This window comes from Seriola lalandi, unplaced genomic scaffold, assembly GCF_002814215.2.
Source record: "Seriola lalandi dorsalis isolate HSWRI2012SDOR001 ecotype SW California unplaced genomic scaffold, Sedor1 jcf7180002054519, whole genome shotgun sequence".
Taxonomy (NCBI): Eukaryota; Metazoa; Chordata; class Actinopteri; order Carangiformes; family Carangidae; genus Seriola; species Seriola lalandi.
The window spans coordinates 1,355,388-1,375,390 of NW_019525072.1; the positions used below are offsets into that span (position 1 = coordinate 1,355,388).

Genomic DNA, 20,003 nt, shown 5'->3' on the forward strand with positions numbered 1-20,003 from the left:
AGAGGGAAACAAGTGTAAGAAGTACTAGCTTTAAATTTTGACTTCATATTGCATTTTTACTTCAGAGCATTTGATTAAAAATATATACATGCGACCAAGGGACTCCTCATCTGTCACAGGAAAAAGTTTTTTTCTAAGCGATACAAGCTGCATGTGTTTATAGAAATAGTACCAGATTTAATGTATTGTGTTACTTGTCATGAGTCTGAATGGTGTTGTGAAATGCAAATTATAGGGATCACTTTGATGAATACTGTTAAATATTACTGGTAAATACTGCTATAAAAAAGAATAGATTGCACTGATGTTGGTGTAATGTTCCTGAGGGCTATCAATATGTCATGCTGTATTGAAAAATAAAATATGCTGTAGCCTGCAAAGAAACCTGGGAGATTTATTTTTCAGCAAGACAATGACCCAAGACATAAAACCAAAACTACACAGGAATTGCTTTATAAGGACTAGTGTTCAGGTCCTGGGGTGGCCAAATCCAGACTTCAATCTAATCCACAATTTGTGGCAGGAACTGAAAATTGCTGTTCACTCAAAGTCGCTGTGCAACTAGACAGAGTTTCAGCAGTTTTGCACACAGAAATAGTACTGCATTGTTGAGATGTGCAACTCTGTGGTTCCACACAAAACGGGTGAAAAATAAATGTCAACAAAGTCTGGGTAGATTCAACACTCAACACAGACAGAACAAACAACATTGTCCTAGTGATTTCATTTCATTAAATAAGTTTTATTTCTTTAAGAATAACTGAGGAAAAGTGTTAGCAATTTCTGTACAATTGTTTCATTGTTTTCCCTTGGATTTGCTGCAAACCTTGAATGATCAACAGGGCTGAGAAATGTTATGCTGCCACATAGTGCACTTTTAACCTAAAAAGAATATGATTAGTCCACAGGCATCCATCCGTTTCCTTCAAATATATTCCAAGAAGTTCCTTAAGCTTCACTATTGACTCCAGTTTCATTTGTCATTGGCTCCTCCTCTCAATCCCAGTTCATCATTGTCAAAAAAGAGGCACATTAGAAATACTGCCATTTTCCAAGGACTGTGTCTTTGATTGCATCAACAAACTGTGCAGGCACCCAGTAGACCCAATATTGAGAAGCTTCTGTGGGACCCAACTGAAAAGCCTATGAAAGTGAGAAAGAATGGTAAGCGCATCACATGGTGTCACATCTGTTCAAATGCTAAAAACAAAAACATATAATCACATCTAAAAAATTTGCTTTGAAGGCAAATCCTAAAACAGGCCACCTGATAGTTAGGTATACTGTGTGTAATACAATTATACTGCCTCTCATAAGCCCTTCCAATGGAAAACATCTATTCCTTTACACTATATCACAGCCAACTTAGACACTCTAACAGCAACTCAGCAATCCAAAAACTACTGACTTTCACATCAACTCATGCTGCTGTTCACTCAGGGTGAATCACTGATACCAATAACTGGAATAAAAGACTCCTGCCCACTGACATTCTAAATCATCTTCATCTGCTCCTCATACTGTTTCCACAGTGATGCAGGAACATGCTTTGAGCAAGTAGCTGACATCATGTTTCATTGTTCAGCCAAAACATTAGATAAGATATAATATCTCTGCACTACAGGTGTAACACACATTGATCTAGATCAGTAAATCGGTTTAACGCTCACACATTTTTATTGGCTACACAGTTCAGTCTTAGTCTTATGTTCAGTCTGTGGGAGTTGGTGGTAAACCTCAACAAGGAAGCATGAACACGGAAATTCCCTCAAATTTCTACTTTTACAACAGCTTAGACTTTTTTACTGATATCACTTTGTACTACAATGACAATTATCAGATTACTTCTGGTTCTATCTACTTCATATTCATATAAAATGTATACAATATCAATATGAGATATAAGGTACTGTTGTAAAATACAGTAATAGGGCCTCCTTCTTTAACATCCAGTTTAAATGGCATCAGTCATTCAGGTGACAGAATTATCAACTGAATATTCTCTTTCTCTAAATTCAGTATAATTTTTCTTCTCTTGAAAAAGAAATCTTGATCTTCTTGATACTACCTGATGAACAAACTGAAGCTACTTCTTTCATGACTATTTCTCTGACAATGAAGTACAGAAATGCCTTTGGACATAAAGGTTAATCTTGAGAAGGCACTGACTTTTACCGCTCTACTGCACAAACCAAAACAGCAAATGATGACCCCATCACTCTAATGTACAAATACCGCAGTGACTTCAGCGAACCGCTCAACCTGTACTGTTTACTTACACAAAAGACCTTTTATAGAACTAAATAAATTTAGTGTATTGTAATGTATTTAACTTTTTAGTTTGGTTCAGTGGCATGATGCATATACATAAGTATTTTGGTCTCTAAGCATTTAGAATTTTGATTTGGGTAGACGCTATCTGCACCCAGGTGTCACATGTCTTTCAAACACATGGTTAATGTTGTGAAATGGTCTATTTTAACCCAAAAACCTAACCAAGTAGTTTTGTTGCTTAAACCTAACCGAACTGAAACTAAACTGGAAACTGAATATCATAAAAATAAATAAATAAGTCAACCAAGATAAGACTAAAACAAGTATCAACTTCTGATTTCACACAGGAGTTGAATCTTAATTCATTAGCCTTTCTGCTATAGCGGCGTTCAATAAGCACAGCAACAATTTGCGCCATGTTCTACACCATTTATAATTGCACAAAAAAGTGCTTGGGGATTGGGCATTTTATATGGGTCTAAATAGCTGTGTAGCTGCCCTTCGACTATTTTCACCTGGGTGCAGACAGACACTTGATTTTTCATAAAACAGACAAGTCTGACATGCAGGTAGCAGCAAAAACAGTTACCATCATGTGATAGTCCTCGTGGCCTTCAATGGGTTCAGACACTACGTTTTTAATGGAGCCCATTGGGACTTTCTCCGTTCTCTCTGTAGTAGAAAATGCATTAAGAAAATCAGAAAATATCATCATCAGTATCTTTGTGTTGCAAGAAATCCAGCTAAATGAGAACAGTTGTAATCTCACCCTTCGTTCCGATCCACAACTGATCCTGCTCCAGTTTGAATGTGAGTCTAACTTTTCCTCCGGACTTGTTATACATTCCGGATAAAGGCACTGTTGGTAATCGTTCCTGTTGGCGGGACAAAGCAGTTGCTCACCATGTCTGGTTACATATTTAACATATTATTGGTGATAACCACTTTAAAATGCTGTGGCAGTCACTGCAAGACAAACAAAAACAAGGATTGATCCCCCTTCATCTTCTCTCACCTTTGTTCCTTTAATAGCTGGCATTATGTCATCTGGTTTACCTTTGTCCAAAACTTTCCTGTGTTGCTGAAATGACAGTAAAGGTTTTAAAAATAAAAAGTCCACAAATATTTTACTGTATTCTGAAGAAATGTTTTTAAGCTTACCTTTTGCCTGCATAAAGGTTCTTTCTTGTTTTCTTCAGCTTTAACTTCCTGCTGAATTACCTCTTTGGGTGTATTCACAGCTAATACATCATTTATTGTAGATCCTACTACCATTATTTTTGCACCATTTGTAATCTTTATTTCACGTAGCGTCTTGTCTTCTGGAAGCAGTCCTTTGTACATCACTTTCTGCATTGCCGGTGGAAGACCTAAAATGACAAAGATGAACAGTCATTAAGCTCCAAGTCCTTGTGATTCACTCTTAGCACCTATTGTAACATTTAGTGGAAGGTAAACTACTGTGTTCTGTTACCAGTGAGTGAATGGATCCTCTCTTTTAGTTTGGCTCCGGCGCTATCAACAGGAATTTTCAGATCATATTTATTCTTGTTCCAGATAATCTTCAAGTCCACCGTCTCCTGCTTATCATCTGCGTCATCCCCATTGCTAATACTAGAGTCCTGAGTTGTGGCGTTTCCTGCATCTGTGTGAGACGTAGTTTCTGCGTCACTTTTTTCAGCATCTTCACCTAATGGTTCGGCTTCTTTTGGCTTTGCCTCAGTCTCCATTAAGACTTCCTCACTTCCTGGTAAAGCATGAAAAATCTGAATTAGATCCATGAAATGAAACTGTGTAGCTGCTAAGGGCAAAGTTGTTAGTTCTCAGAAAAGTATATACCACATTTCCCACAGACACAATATTCAGAAATACACATCTGGCATGTCCTACTACACCACAGTCAGTGGAGTCATGGTGTCTTGCAACAATTTCTATAAAAGTAGTAGTTGTAGTAGTACATGCAATCTATAGCAGACTGATAACTGTGTTTGTAGGATAAGTATCTGCTCTAGAGGGATAGTAACCACAATTGCACTTGACCCAATTATATTTTGTTTCAGTTTAGTTTTTGAAGGTGAAAATTAAGTTTATTTCAATATGTAACTAATTACACAACCAAAAAGTCAAAACAATTAATCCCAACAAAACAAAACAGCACCGTACAAAACAATACAACACAACACAAAAGATAGGCTAAAAGGTGGAGATGGAGGGTACAACTAATTACATAAAACCACTTAAAGCCATTTGACATCAAATTTCAATATTTCTACCAATGCCAACATGCCATTTTAATCATACATTTTTATATTAATTAAAGTATTCAAATAGGTACTATGTCCTCACTTCAACTGCTACAAATAATATGATATGTAATATTAGTCGTCATTATGGTTTCCCACACTATTTTATAGCAGAGGTGGACCAGCTTCACTAACACCATGAGAAACTAAACTGCATTAATTGAGTGAGTCTGTTGTTTAGGCAGTCATATCCTAACTAAACTGATCATGAGAAAAGACATGTCAGGCCCTGGGTGGGTTACCACCTCTACTAAAAAGTTCTGGGGGAAATCCAGCTCACTCATCATGCACCTTCCTCTCAAGTTAAGTTATCCATCTATAATTTTCAAGCAACCATCATAAAGTAATTTTTTTTTTTTTTACTTTATAGTGAATTTTTACCATTTCAAAATATGCCAAATTATTATTTTTTGAGTCTTTAGTTTGTTTACAATATTTATGGCTTTCTTTTGAATAATGAAAATGTGTATTTGTTTCAGCTGTATTTCCCTATTCCCTATCCTCCCTATACACAATGACCAGCTAAAGTATGGAAACATAACTACTGTCAACATTATAAAGTGTGTACTTAAGTCTAGTTTCGCTTTTCTGCTCACCCCCCACCCCACCATCTCTCTCTCTCTCTCTCTCTCTCTCTCTCTCTCTCTCTCTCTCTCTCTCTCTCTCTCTCTCTCTCTCTCGTGGTCTTTCTAGCTCTTTCCATCGCTAATTTTTTTCATCTACGGATAAATTTTTACTTGTGTTGGGTGAGGGGCTTAACAATTGCGAACCACGCCTCATCGAAAGCACATATGAGTTTTTATCCGACAATGTGTACTCACAAAACAGTGGTTCTTGTCAGATGGCCTTACTGATTATAAAACTGGTAACGTTAACGTAACATTTAGTATGTTGGTACTTCGTCGTTACCATTCAAAAGTTTACCATATTTAGCTAGCCCTTAAACAGCTATGTTAACCAATTCAGACCCATCACTGGTTAAAACTAACATTGACCGCAGTCTTCCACAAATTTGGTTAAATTTGACTGATGTTAGCAATCGTTAACGTTAGCTAGCGACAACATTGGTGAACATTTTAAGAATAACGTTGCGGATAGACGCAAATTTACATTACACTGTATTAATAGCGTCGTACCTTAACACGCAAGGCAAAAGTATGTGTTATTTCATTAACTGCGTTTAAGCTCAATGTAAAAATATGAAAGAAAAAGTGCTATATTTTCTCAATACCCACCATCCTGCGTCGCCATGATGATTGTGTACAATCTGTTGTAGGTTGTGGCAAAGAGATTACAGAGAGCAGGATGAGATCCGATACTCGGGAAGTCACAAGTCCACAAGAGCTAAAGTCATGCTCAAACGCGTATTTACGTGTAAGAAAATAACGTACAGAGAAAAATCAGCAGATGTTTTAAACTGACACAATAAGTTCAGCTTCACTTACCGTCACACCGTTAAAACGTTTGTAGATTCAGTTAGCCGGTTAACAGAAAGACAGAAACGAATTGCGCATGCGTCCACGCAAAACAACTGCAAATAAAGTTGTTTTATGATAAACGCAGTTGAATTTATGATACACCACATGCTACGTAAACATAAAGTAGTTCAATACGCCTGTCGCAAAAAAATAAACATTTTCAAATATACAAGCTGTGTAACGTAGCCATAAACGGGAATTGTAGCAAACACGGAAGTGAGTGGTAGTGGAACGTCTCGCTTTGCCACACTTCTTTGTATTTTGTGACAGCAATGGCAGACACCGAGAGGTGGCACTTTTCTCAATTTCTATTGGTTACATTTTTCTTCTTTAACATTGCATGACGTTTAGGATTTAATAGTGTTCATTGTCGCCAACTATTGGATTTTATGAAACGTCTCCAACTATCTGATATTGTAAAAGAAAGTCTCTCCTCTAAGCCCCTGGCTGAAGTCTGTGACTAACATAGTAGAAATCCTGTCAATGACCAGAGGACAGACCACTTAAATGCTGTATATTACCTATAAGAGTAGGCAACTGCTCATTAGTATTGCAATTTGGTTCACTTACCCAATTTCAATGCAATTATGACAAACCAATAGTAAAGCCTTCTGTGGGTTCACAATTAAGAGCTCAAGCTGAAGAATGAGATGAATATGCTTTTCATAATTTATCTTTCATGATCATTGTACTCATCATTGTTTTGTGATTTGCTTGTCCTGCGGAAACAGTAGGCATGATAATAATTATAGTTTTTTTTGAATGGGTTCTTTGAGATTAGCCACTGATTATCAGTCAATCAATGAGACTGCAATTAATATAATAATATTGAACACAGGGAAATTGCAGGACTGCACTTTTAGTTTCTGTGTTCATTCTCATGTCATTCTCCATATTTTCATTTCATTTGGATTTTGAAATTCCATACATTTCAATATTTACCTAACTCATGTATGTGTAGAGGTGCTCTGTTACTGTATTTACATGAGGTTTTATTAATTTTGAAGCAATCTGTGAAGTAACAGCACTATAGAAATATATTTTGTTGACATTAAACCCCAGTGGTGGAGGGAGTAAAAGTAGTCTTTTACTCAAGGATCTAATATCACATGTAAAAATCCTGCAAATGCAGCCGTGCATTTAAAATCTTAGGTAAAAGTATGTATCAAGAACATGGAAGGTGTTAAAAGTACCAGATGCAGAGTACTCACATTTCTTTGTTTATGCCAATTAATATTCTGTCAATTGACTAATCAATTAATCACAATATAATCACAAAATAATTATTTCAGCCCTACTAGTGCATACTGACGGGTACTTTTCTAAGCATTTTTTACATGGAAAACTTTTAATTTGTAAATGAAGCTGCCAATATTAAAAGTACAATATTTCCCTCTGACTTGTAGAGGAATAGAAGTTTAAAGTAGCATGAAAAAAAAAAAAAAAAACTCAAGTCAAGTACAAGATTAGCACTTAAGTGAAGCAGCTTAGTTACATTTTAGCGTGTTAAACCCTGTTCAATGACACCGAAGTGTGAAAGTCTTTATTGTCAAAGTTTTCCCTTATAGGAGAATGTTCTTCCTGTTACCGCTGGGAGGCAGTAAAGATAAATGAGCGTAAATAATTGAAAACTGCTCAAGAAGAAGAAGAAGAAAAAGAAGACGAAGAAGAAGAAGCAGAAGCAGAAGCCGGAGAGGATGACGACAACAATGACGAAGAAGTCGGAGTAGAGAAAGGAAGAGACTGACCATAAAAAAAGTGTTTTTAATTAAAGTCACAAGTTGTCATGCGTACTTGGTATGATAGGAGGGAAGTGTCCTTATAACAGCTGTTTCTATCTGTGCCCACTCCACTGCTCCCCATTCCCTGCTCTTTACGCATTAAACTAACTGAACAGTTAGTGAAAGTCAACTTTACTGGCGCGACTTTGTTAAAATGCATTGATCGGAGTGTGTATGGGAGCCTTTCCTACATTTGTAGTTCATATGAGTGGACAGCACAGCAGAAATATACAATGTATTGCTAGGACGATTCAGAAAACACCATGGCAGACAGAAGGACTTTCAACGTTGTGATTTTGGGTGTGGGATTTTTGTTCATTTTCACCGCCTTCACTACCTGTGGGAACGTTGAAGTAAGTTAAAAAGAAAAGAAGAAAACATGAACAAACCAAAAAGTAACAAAACTTTATAACTGAGTTTTAACTCATTAAAATCGTCTTACACCGACAGGCGCATCTATTCGGTCCGTTTCCTCAAACGCTTATTTTGAACAGAGCCGAGACATAGCACTGAGTTGAGATGTGATTGTTTTAATGGAGGGCACAGATTTCCTGCCTCCCAGTCTCTGTGAGACACACTCAAAATGCCAAGATAATCCCTGCTCTTACACATGTGTAACTATGTTATAGGATGTTTCAAGTGTACCATGCTATATTTTCGCAACACACATAAAAACGATATAATTCTTATGGATTTAATGCTTTTTTTAAATGACTTTTCTGTTTTTCCATATGTTTTTAAATAATTTATTCCAAAGGTTAGTATAACTTTATACCAAAAACGAGTGCTTTTTATGGCTTTAGCTTTTTAAAAAAAAATTTTTTGGACTTGGTTATTACGATTTTTAAATCTAACATCAGATGTCTGATAGGCAGGAGAAAACAGGCCAGTCAGAGCTGTGTCATGTGCATCTCGTGTTTCTAATTTTCTTCAATGGTCAGAAATGATCAAACCCGATGAATGACATGAGGACGTAATTATGACTCATTCTGTCTTGTCTAACACTGTGCTTCGCTATTTTTATTTATTTATTTATGTTTTAGCAAACTGTGGTGAAAAGCCTGGATAATGATACTTTCACTGGAAGTGGGTACCACAGGTAGGCCAGGCATGGTCACAACCTCAACTCAGCAATGGATTAAAAGACATTCAAAAAATGTTGTAGTTCATCTTTAATGATATTGATTCTTTTTGTCTCCTTTACAGTCTTGGAATCATCTATGGCATCTTTTCCTTCTCAAATTTACTTGCACCAACAGTCGTTACAGTGATTGGGCCAAAAGTGACCATGATTTTAAGTGGCCTGCTTTACAGGTAAACATTGTCAAGGTAATTACATACAGGATGCTGAAAGAGATGAAGGGTGAAACATGTCTCTAATGTTGTTTACCGTGTTTTGTTTCTAGTGGGTACATCGCTGTGTTCATCATCCCTTCAACATGGTCCTTTTACTTGACCTCTGTACTCATCGGCATAGGAGCAGCCAGTAAGTACCTCTCCCATGGACTGCCCTGCAACATCTCGTCACACATGAGGTTGTTTTTATATTTAGTCACAGTAATGTTGCACGTACACTAAAGTTAAGGCAAATAGGAAGATTTACATTTTGAGCTGTGTATCCTCAAAGGGAGGGGAAGAGTTGAAGATTGGAGTATTGGTACTTAGTAGTTATTCCCATCTTTCTATTACAGCAACAAACTCTGTTTCAAAAAGTGAGAATTTAAAAAGCCATGCAAATTCTCAAAATGAGAGCAAATTACAGTCATTAATGATTCTTTGATTTGAACCAATACTTATTTTCATTATTAATTAAACTGCTGGTTATTTTCTCAGTTAATTTTTTTCTCAATAAGATGCTTGAAAATAAATAATAATGCTTATTATAATTTCCCATATCCCAAGCTGATGCCCAAAATCCAAAGACTATCAGAGAAGCAAGCATCCTATCCTCATGCTTGAAGGGCTGAAATCAGGAAATGTTTGAAATGTCATTTTTGTTTGAAAAATGACATAAACAATCAGTGGATAATCAGAATAGTTGTTGCTTCATTTCCTCTTGATTGACTTGTTAAATAATTGACTAATTGTTTCTTACAGTTTATTTAGTAGATGCCAGATTTTACACAGAACCTGCAGGTTTCCTCTTTCTTGGTTGTGCATATCAACATTCAAGCAGGATACAGTGTATTAGCTCAAGATGCTGAGGCACAAGAGTACTTTAACTTGGTTGCTGTTTGTTTTTTCAGCCTATATGCAAGCTCAGTTTCTGTGTTCAAATCCAAATTGTGTTTAATCATGCATACAGGGATTATCATGGCTGGGATGTGATGATGCATATAAACATTATATCCCAAATTAGACCTTAAATGGGTGAGGAGCTGTTTCTGTAAATACTGTGCAGCACCTTGAGCCTGCTCAAAGATGTTAGTGTGAATTCAGACAAAGCAGCTTTTTTCTGAGCGTTTACTGGAAAAAATGAAGAGAAATGATTTGGGGCTGTTTTTAATGCAGCTTGAAATCGCTGCAGTGCGATGAATTTTCATCATGTCCCTGGGTACTGTGTGGTTAGATGCATTACTTACCAACACAGAAAGATAATTTTTCACTTCACATGGCCAATTAACTGACTGGTTAATTCTTTTCCCCCGCTGAAATGACCCCTCTCTCCCTCCCTTTCCCACAGTGCTGTGGACAGCTCAAGGACACTTTTTGGTGGAAAACTCAGAGGCCTCCACCATCAACAGGAACACTGGGATGTTCTGGGCTCTCTTACAGTGCAGGTATGCAGCTACTGGCACTAATATTAGACTCTAATCTTTCAGTGGTAATACATTACAGCAGTGGTTCCCAACCTGTGGGTGGGGGCCCATTTATGACCCAGGAAGATATTGCAAGTGGGCCAGTTTTTTTGTTGTTTAATATATAAAAGCTCCTCTTATAGTTTTTTTTTTCTCATATCAAGGCACATCACTGTGATAAGACAATGTTAGGAACTTTTATTTTGTCACAGCTGGACCGCTTTGCCGCCGGACCACATCGTGTACATGTTTGCTATCTCAGTCTGATTGTGCACTCAAAGATTACATCCAAAAACTGGAGCATCAAAATGGCTAGCTGGTTAGCAACAGGAAGAATTAAAAGGAAAGAGAGTCAAAAGACAGATGGTGAATCTCAACATGATCTCTCCCCTGTCAAACAGAAAAGAAAAATTGAGCATCGCCTGCTTTCGTTTCAGTACTAAATGTTCGATCATTATCATTAAAATAACAAGTGCTCTGAGAACGTATTATTTGGCCTCCATATTGTTATTGGGTGAGGTGTGGGTGGCAAACATGTTTTTCAAGTGGGCCATGAGTTGAAAGAGGTTGGGAATCACTGGATTATAGCAATACTTCACTGAAAAGGCTCATTTAAAAGCACACTGCATTCAAGACTTGGATAATGCTGTATGTGATTCTCTGAAATGATTTGAGACTCTAAACATCTTATAGCTGCTAATAAATGAGCTGCAATGTGTCGTTTCCTTCCCTTTTTTACATTCAGTGCACGCAAGACAATTCATCACCGTGTTTTTTTCCTCTCATTTTGTTTGATGCAACTATTCCAGTTGATCAAAGCTGCAACTACACTGCGGCCGCCAAAATCCGGTCCTGTTTGTATTCTTAGCCTGACAGGATATTATCATATGCTTTATTTTAAAATATAATTAATAAATCATGTTACAACTTATCGGATCCGTCTGTAAGTCATTAGTCTCTCTGCGAAATACAAAAACACCCGAGCCTATTAAACCGGAGAGTTCTGCAGGTGGGAGTTTTAGCCTTTTCATCTCTTTTATTTGGCCCACTGCTCTTGCACACTGGCTTGGACAACTAATTTGTATTTGCTAAAATATGCAAATTGAATTAGTATAATAATTACATTGGCTGTCACCTGTGCCAAAGCTCACAATAGGGCAATGCTAATCTGACTCCGCAGTGGTTATCCCTGCCACAGTAAACTTATGAATCTTCACAGCCTGCAGACACAAACATGCACGCACGCATGCACACACACGCGCACACACACACACACACACACACACACACACACACACACACACACACACACAGAATGTAGTCAGTGTTATCTTTTATGAATAACCCCTGTTATCCCACACTGAGGTTTTGGGACAGATTAATTGCACATCTACATTTTCTTACTTTAGCTGATATGTAATTGAAGACAAATAGATCACAGCATTTTACAGGAGTGCACTGTTAAGAACAGAAGGCAAATGAGCAGCTTCGGGAAATGAAAGAAGCCTCTTCAGAGGCACAAATGCAGATTATTGTGTTTATAAAGTTAGCGTTTGATATAACCAAGAAAACAAAAGGACAGTCCACAACTCCTTCCACTGTATGCCGTTTCTGTCTATCAAACATGTTTCCTCTGCTGACATCTCCGATAGCACTGTGTTCCGGGTGGTTTTTAATTACAATGATTGTCCTAACGGGGGCACTTTAATTAAAGGTCAAAATTTTAAGCTCTGAAAGGCCCCAAGAGGTTTTATACTCATAATACTGGCTGTCCAAAACAAATTGCACTGCGGGTGTGGTAATTAAATATGAAAATTAAATGTTGAATTTTAAAATAATAGCAAAGTTTTGAAGGACGATTTTTCTTTTGTCTGATTGGTCCAAGAGGTGACTGCATCATTTGTGAGGAACAACATGTGACGTTGTTTTATAGTGAGGTTGAGTTTCAGCGTGATGGAAGAGACCCACGTGTCTCCAAAATGTCTGCCTTTATAGTATGGCCTCGTGTTAGCTCAAAAACTTTACCCTAAGATTGACTTTCATTCATTCTTGATCTTGGAAACAGTAGCTGACAAAACAACCTTAATACAAGGTCCATTTAGTGGCTGTTCAGGACTATGAGTCATATCACATTTGAATAGGAATAGGAGCAGCCTTCTCATCATCCTTAAACTTCCAGTAGCTGATTTCTTTGGCCATTTGGGGGCAGCAGAAACAAGTTATGAACACAAAATTGATGTGCCATTACCATTATAAGTTAATATGGCAATTTTGTAAGAAAACAGTTTCCTATTTACATATCCAGGAGCTATGGAGCAACATTATCATTTATTTGGAGTCCATGTTTCTTGCCACCTGGTGAATTTAAGTCCAATATTCACTGGTTTTTTTTTTTTTTTTGGGGGGGGGGTTCCTGTTGTTTGTCAGGGAGCCTCCTGAGAGAAATATCTGTCTCTTTAGCTGCTAAATGCTCCGCTATGCTCACCAGCTAATTGCTAACAGTGTCCGTCTGCTGTTTGGTAGCAGAGCAGGTAGTGTACATGAGTTATTAGAGCTGCCTGTTGCCCAAAGCAACGGTATGAGAGTGCTGAGAGTGAACCAAAACAGTTAAGTTGCAGGACGCAACATCCGAACATCTGCAATCCCATGACACTGAGCAAGTTCTGTCAGCTGATGAAGATCATGTCATATGACTGAAAGCATGTGAACAGCTACTATTGACCTCCAAGTGATATTGTTTTGTTAAATTTTGTCAAAGTTTTGAAAAGGGTTTAATGAAGCAAAGACAAATGGTGTCAAAAAATATTTTCCTACACTGGAGATTGAAGGTTTTCATCCAGCAGCCATGAAATATGATGTTTTAATTAGTATTAATGTCATCTACACTTTTGATTTACCAGTATTATCTCATTTACAGCATGTTCTTTGGCAATCTTTACATTTACCTTGACTGGAATGGAAAAACAGAGATAACAGGTAGGGTTATCCTTGAGTGAGTGCTCTCATGACTCTAATAGGAAAATGTAGCATGATGATGAAAATAAAATATCAAGAGGATTATATAAGTGATTGGCTATTCTGAATATGTTCTAGCTTGCTGTTGTTAATATATCTTGTGTGTTTTAATTAAAGCGGTTTATTTTAATCATCCTCTCCCAGACAGCAGCAGGAAAAACATCTTTCTCTCCCTGTTGGTCGCCTCCGTACTCGGCACACTCAGTTTCCTGGTGTTGAGAAAGAGCCATCAAGAAGAGGAGATGCTCTCTGAAGAGGAAGGGCGGTCACTGCTCTCGACCCGCATGATGTAAATCATTTAGATAATTGCACCTTTTTCCCACGTAGTCTCACAAAATTACTCAGAATACCTAAAAATGTCTGAATCACTACTGAAAGGACACAGAGGGTATGAACCCAAAGAGATAAAAAAATAAATAAAGTGAAATAGACTGTGATTTATGCAACATGTAAAGACATACTATAGTGAACATGACAAAAAAAAAGTGAATTTACCTTAAAGCTAGTTGCACACGTTTAGCTATAACCAAACCACCAAAGAAATTATAATTTTTCTGATAACCTTAGAGCTTACACGGCGGTTTCAAGATGACTTACCACCACAGTTCTGCAGATGTTTTAAACCACTCTTGTCCTTCACAAAATGACACCGAGCGTTTTTCCCCCAGATCACTGCAATTCTGACATAGTCAAGCTTAATCATAGCACTTCATACAAGTAGGGTGCAATCAGGCAGATCTGGGACAGCTGGGAAAGAGACTTTCTCTTTGAGAGTGACAGCGTTTAAAGACCCCAACCACTCCAGACATGGCCCTCCACATTGTTTCAGACGTATTTAAATTTCTACAAAGTTTTGCATCAAATCATGAGATGAAAACAAAAATATAGCTGGCATCAAAGACCAAATGAACATTTAAAAAAAAGTTGCAAATTGATGTATCGGACAGGAAATGAGCTCTGTGAAAAACATGATGAGACTAAAATAGAAATCCTGTTAGCGTCCTAATTTTGGACCAAACGTATTCTCTCAGCCTTTTTCTGTCTGTCTCATGGTAGCAGATTGTGTTTAGAAACCGTGTTGGGTATCTGCTACATGCAGGTATTTGATCCTTTGCTTACTGGCTGAGTTTGAGTGTGTGCATGATTCTGGCAGCATAGCAAGGATTCCTATAGGGAGCAATCATTTTCACTGGAAGTGCTGTTTTTCACTCTGTTGGGATTTGGTTGTTGAAGTCTTGTGATCTCTTTGCAGCTAAAGTTTCTTAGATTTCTAAATTACTTCACCTGCTCTTCACTCAAGGGAGGCTATGTCATTGTTTGTGTGTGCAGATTATTTCTGTTGATTGAATTTCAGTTTAAATTGATTCATTTTTCTGTTGTTTAGGTATAAGCACAGAGCAAGCACAGCCATGCAAGATGCCAAGTCAGAAATGAGTAAGTTTTATCCTTGTTTTTGGAATATAACATTTAAATACTAAGTCACCTACTATTTAGGCTTTTATATGTACAGTGTAATTAAAACAGTAAAGTTTTCATTACCATAAAACCACAATACACTACAGATATGAAAGTAAAATAAAATACTTAAAAGTGAATTGCAGTGATTGTGATGTATAGTTTTAGACAAGATAACAACAACAACAACAGCAACAGCAAAAACAACACAAAACAAACAAATGGACAAAACAACTGATAATATCCGAGAAGAAAAAACAGTTGTGAAATTTAACTGGCAGCGACAGAGTTGTAGTCTGACTGACATCTGGTGTTGTACATATTGCATCATGCTTATGTTTACCGACTTAGTTTAGTGTGTCAGCATGCGAACATTTGCTAAAATAGTGATTTGTGGCCGAAGCTGATGGGAATGTCATCTGTTTTGACTGGATGATGGCACTATATGAAAAGTGAGAGGATTACCAGAGTTATACTAGTCAATCCTCACGGGAACATGCATGTGTGCATCAAATTTCACAGCAATCCAATCCAACAGTTGTTGAGACATTGCACTTAACAACCAGAAATGAGACTGTCGCGGTGGCGCCCAAGGAAAAAGCGACAGGATTACCAAAGTCCACCAAAATTAGAATGCATAGAATGGGGATTGTTCATGTCTATACAACATTTTGTGACATTCCATCCAGTAGTTGTTGAGATATTGAAAGTGTTACTGCTCTTTTTCATTGCAGTGTTTATCATCTGAGGTACAGATTTTTTGCAGTTGATATAAAAACTAGTGGAAAAGGCACCAAAGACCTTGCAGAGGTGTTGTTTTGCTTTTTCTTTGGTTATTTGGCATACTGCAGGTAACCTCTGGTTCTCCACATTTCACAGCTGTTAGTCTGAAACTAGCGGGCGGTCACAGGCAGTTTTGTTTTTCTTCAAGTGAAAATTGCTTTCATGTGGATAAAAATCTTCTAGCGTTACAACAGAGTACACAGAAACTGCCTGTGCGAGAATTTATTTCAGATTATATCTCTGTTTGTCAACTGGAAACTCTGCTGTACTTGCACCTGCCGTCAGTGCAGCAAAGGTGCGTGCTGATTTATGTCAAGAAAGGGCAACCCGGCATATATAAACAAACCTACTGGGATTTCTTCTCTTAAAATCTGAATTTCCCTCTCCGCCATAGTGAAAGTGTCTCTTGGGTGTTTTTCCACTTGCCTTTAAATGTGCCTTTTTGGCCTATTGAGGCAGAATATTTTCTCATATTGTACCTGCATTGAACTTTAGTTGTCCGAGAAAAACATCTGCATTTTCATCTAAACGCAACAAAAAGGTAAAGGAAGAGAAATAGTTCTGGAAATATATTCTTTATTAGCAATTCAAATCAGTGTTTTGTGTCTCATCCTGTCCAGAAACTATCCTGCAACTTCTGAAGACTAAAACTATACTGCTCCTGAGTCCCTGCATGGCATACAGCGGTAAGTGCAATGAAGAATGCATTCATGTATTAAGTATTTTACCCTCCAGTCAAGGCTTGCATCTAGAGCATAGCTTCTTTGTTTTTCCAGGCCTCGAGCTATCTTTCTACAGTGGAGTGTACGGGACATGTATTGGAGCAACTACACAGTTTGGAGAAGCAGCTAAAGGCTTGATTGGGATCTCTGGGATCGTGGTAGGCATTGGAGAAATAGTGGGTAAGTTTACATTTCTCTATCAGAACTTGTTCGATTGATTTAAAGTCACCCAAAGTCACTGGGTTCATGTTCTTTTTCTCATCAGGTGGAGGCTTGTTCGGATTGTTGTGTAAAAACAACCGCTTCAGACGGACCTCTGTGGTGTTCCTGGGAATGGTTGTCCACTTTATTGCTTTCTATTTGGTCTTCCTTAACATCCCGGATGATGCTCCTGTCGTCTTTAAAACCACCACCCAAAAGACGCCATATCTAACTCCCAGGTAGTTAATTTATCTGATAATTTAACAATAAAAAATGTATGAACATTTGGAAGGCCTGTCATGATTCTGTTTTGTTTTAATAAGAACTATATTTTCCCCCTCTCAGTGTATCCATTGCCCTGCTGTGCAGCTTCTTGCTTGGACTTGGGGACAGTTGTTTCAACACACAGCTCTACAGCATATTAGGCCGTGTTTATGCGGAACACAGCACGCCTGCATTTGCCATCTTCAAATTCATCCAGGTAATCCCGGGTTGCCAATTCTCAGACGTTGTTAGCAGAGCTGAGAAAAGCTGGGTTAAAATGTTGTCTTGTCGAGTGTGAAATAAATTCACTTGAAGCCCCATTAAAAAGGAAAAGAAGAAGACCCACATATGCCTCCTAATCTCTCCCTTTTTTTGTGCTGCAAAATTGGTCTCCAACCAGAAATAAACCCCAGAAAACAAATACTTGTTAAATAATAAGCATGTTGCTACATGGGTCTAATAAACAGAACATTTTCGTCCTATGCATGAATGAGACACAACACAATTAAAGTTCAATGCTGAACTTTGTGCAATCTCCAAATTTCCAATATCCTAGCTAGCTAACGCAAGCTAATTAGCCTTAATAGTCCAGTATTATACAGTATTACTCACATTGCCTCTATTGTTACTTAATCCTGGCATCTGAATCTCACAGGGTGAATTTTCTAGTCAGAAAACAGTTATTGTTCTAATGCAACCTATAACTCCTCAAATTAATGTGGTTAGCCAGGTGTTGCAGGTAGTAAGCTAGTTAGCCTGACCTGCTAACATTTGCATCTTATTTTAGAGCAGATAAACACAGTTTAATCCATTCCTTGCACTTTTGGTCTTGTGTTTTTTGGTTTTGAAGAGGCTGTTAAACTGACACTAGCCTAAAAACTTTTTATATAATGAGTTTTTCTCTTACTAAAGCCCCATGAACAAAGCTCAGCAGACCTGCCGTGCCTGGTTACGGTCACTAAGCTGTGATTTGATGATTGCTGTTCAGGACTGGGGCTAATTGAATAGTCAGCTGACAGTAAATGTACCATTGGAATCTGTTAGTTTAAGAAGTGTGAATGTTGTTTCCTTCCATCTGGGGGTTAGCTGTTGCTGGGCCTTGTAGCTGTCCAATCTTGTGAGAGTTATTCTGTCTATTAAACATCTAGTAAGTAAAATCTGTCATCTTTTGTCAGTCTGTTTTCGCAGCAGTGGCGTTCTTCTACAGCGGTTACGTCCTGTTGATGTGGCAGCTCCTGCTGATGATCATCCTGGGCTTCACTGGAACTCTCTGCTTCTTCGTGGTGGAGAGGATGCAGAACTTCTCTGTAGAATTCCAGGAATATTAGAAAGGAGATATTTTGATATCAGAATTGATTGTTTTGTGGGAGAGACACATTGTGGGAGGAATTGAGGCCATCAGAAAAACAATCCTGCATCTCTTATTTAACGAGGGGTTATTTTAAAATCTCTTTTTAGTTATAGCACTGAAGGTCACACACATTTGGATAACATTCAGACTTGAAAAAGTCTGAATTGGTGCCACAACTGAAACCAAGTCGCCTTAAGAAAAACCTTTGAATAGTATTGCATGGTTATCAGTCAGTCTGGATTGTTCCTTGCACATTTTCAGTTTTCATTTCCCGACAGTACACAGTATGATTGTTAATCATTTACACTATTTTTATACTGCACTTCATCTTAGTGTAGGATTGTAAAAATAACCACTCATGTGTCATACTTAATCTGCATTGCTTTCAGCTCAGGTTTGTTATTAGTGTCATTGTTTAAAATATTTTATGCATTTAAGTGTTACTTTATAACTTTTAAAGCTGTTTATAGTTTATCAGAATATCGACAGTTTGATGAAAATAATGTAATATTGTTCCTGTCATTCTCTTTGAGAGTAAAATGTTAACTAATTAATGCCTGACAATCATTGTTCTTAACTTTCTTTGTAAATTTTGCATGTTAATGTCAGTGCTTTTTCCCCAGTTTTGTGCATCTGATGAATAAAGTTCTATGCATTTTGCATTTTCAGTAATTTAACTGAACCTAACAAGCAAAACTATTGACCATATTACTAAACACCTTGTAATAAACATGTAGTTCAGGTTCAGGTGGTATTGATGTTAAACAAGGCCAACCAAGGCGACTGAAAACAACTGACACAACAACATCTATATTAATACACGGGGACATTAACTATTCATTGATCAAGTTGCTTATGACCTGTAAATCAGACAAATTGGGGGTAACTGGGAGAATCAGCCTTTGATGTTGATTTTAAATGCTCCCTTCAGCCTGCAGCTCTGGAACCTAAACACTAACATTTTGGCTCAAATCCTTTGGCCCAAAAGGTTTGAGGGGGATTCTGGGTTTCACACACTATATCTCATCTAGTGTACAGCCAGCACTCACTTTATTGTATTACAAAACAAATCTACTGGATTTAAACCTGATTTCCCCAAATCCACGAGGCCATTAATCAAAAGAGGAGTAGCAGGAGAGGGTCCAGGTGGAAGAGAAAGGGTTACAGGCCCAGATGTCCCACATTACCTCACTGGTAATTGACTATTGATTACATTATAATGAGAGTAAGCAGTTTTGTGTGATCTTAAGTCAATTGTGCCAGTTACTTGACAGCAACAATGCACTAATGGGCTAAGTGAAGTATATAGCATTTACTCAGAATTTAATTCTGATGGGGTTCATATAATTGGTTTAGAGAGATAACCCTTTAAGGAAAGTAACTTGGTTTGGATAAGTCTATTACCTGAACACTGGCATGTATAATGCATCAGCTGTTTGTTGGTTTATGTGCTTTCTCAATTGAGAATTGTAATGTAATTATAAAATTTTTTTTCAGTTATTAATGTAACTCCGCAGCAGCACTTCACTGAAATCTGTCAAGGTAAATCTATCAACTATCCTTCATTTAATATTCATT

General features: G+C 37.5%; 2 protein-coding genes across 3 annotated transcripts; one reads left to right on the forward strand and one right to left on the reverse strand.

Moving 5' to 3' along the window:
- Positions 1-374: 374 nt before the first annotated feature.
- Positions 375-6,153, reverse strand: ubfd1 (ubiquitin family domain containing 1). 2 transcript variants are annotated; one of them, XM_023413997.2, is made up of 7 exons: positions 6,023-6,153; positions 3,749-4,021; positions 3,436-3,644; positions 3,290-3,355; positions 3,044-3,149; positions 2,864-2,946; positions 375-1,143 (listed from the first exon to the last, which is right to left on the reverse strand). In XM_023413997.2, exons 2-7 carry the CDS (start codon positions 4,002-4,004, stop codon positions 1,033-1,035), a joined length of 831 nt encoding a protein of 276 aa, XP_023269765.1. In that variant the 5' UTR covers positions 4,005-4,021; positions 6,023-6,153; the 3' UTR covers positions 375-1,032. The 2 variants fall into 2 exon arrangements, with proteins under 2 accessions (XP_023269765.1, XP_023269764.1); XM_023413996.2 differs by lacking the exon at positions 6,023-6,153 and adding an exon at positions 5,813-5,844.
- A 1,582-nt stretch (positions 6,154-7,735) lies between these two features.
- LOC111660435 (UNC93-like protein MFSD11) lies at positions 7,736-19,085 on the forward strand. The gene is made up of 13 exons (XM_023413719.2): positions 7,736-8,189; positions 8,880-8,935; positions 9,043-9,150; positions 9,243-9,322; positions 10,520-10,616; positions 13,552-13,610; positions 13,794-13,938; positions 15,034-15,083; positions 16,508-16,573; positions 16,664-16,789; positions 16,875-17,049; positions 17,156-17,291; positions 18,250-19,085. Exons 1-13 carry the CDS (start codon positions 8,100-8,102, stop codon positions 18,400-18,402), a joined length of 1,341 nt encoding a protein of 446 aa, XP_023269487.1. The 5' UTR covers positions 7,736-8,099; the 3' UTR covers positions 18,403-19,085.
- Positions 19,086-20,003: the final 918 nt, after the last annotated feature.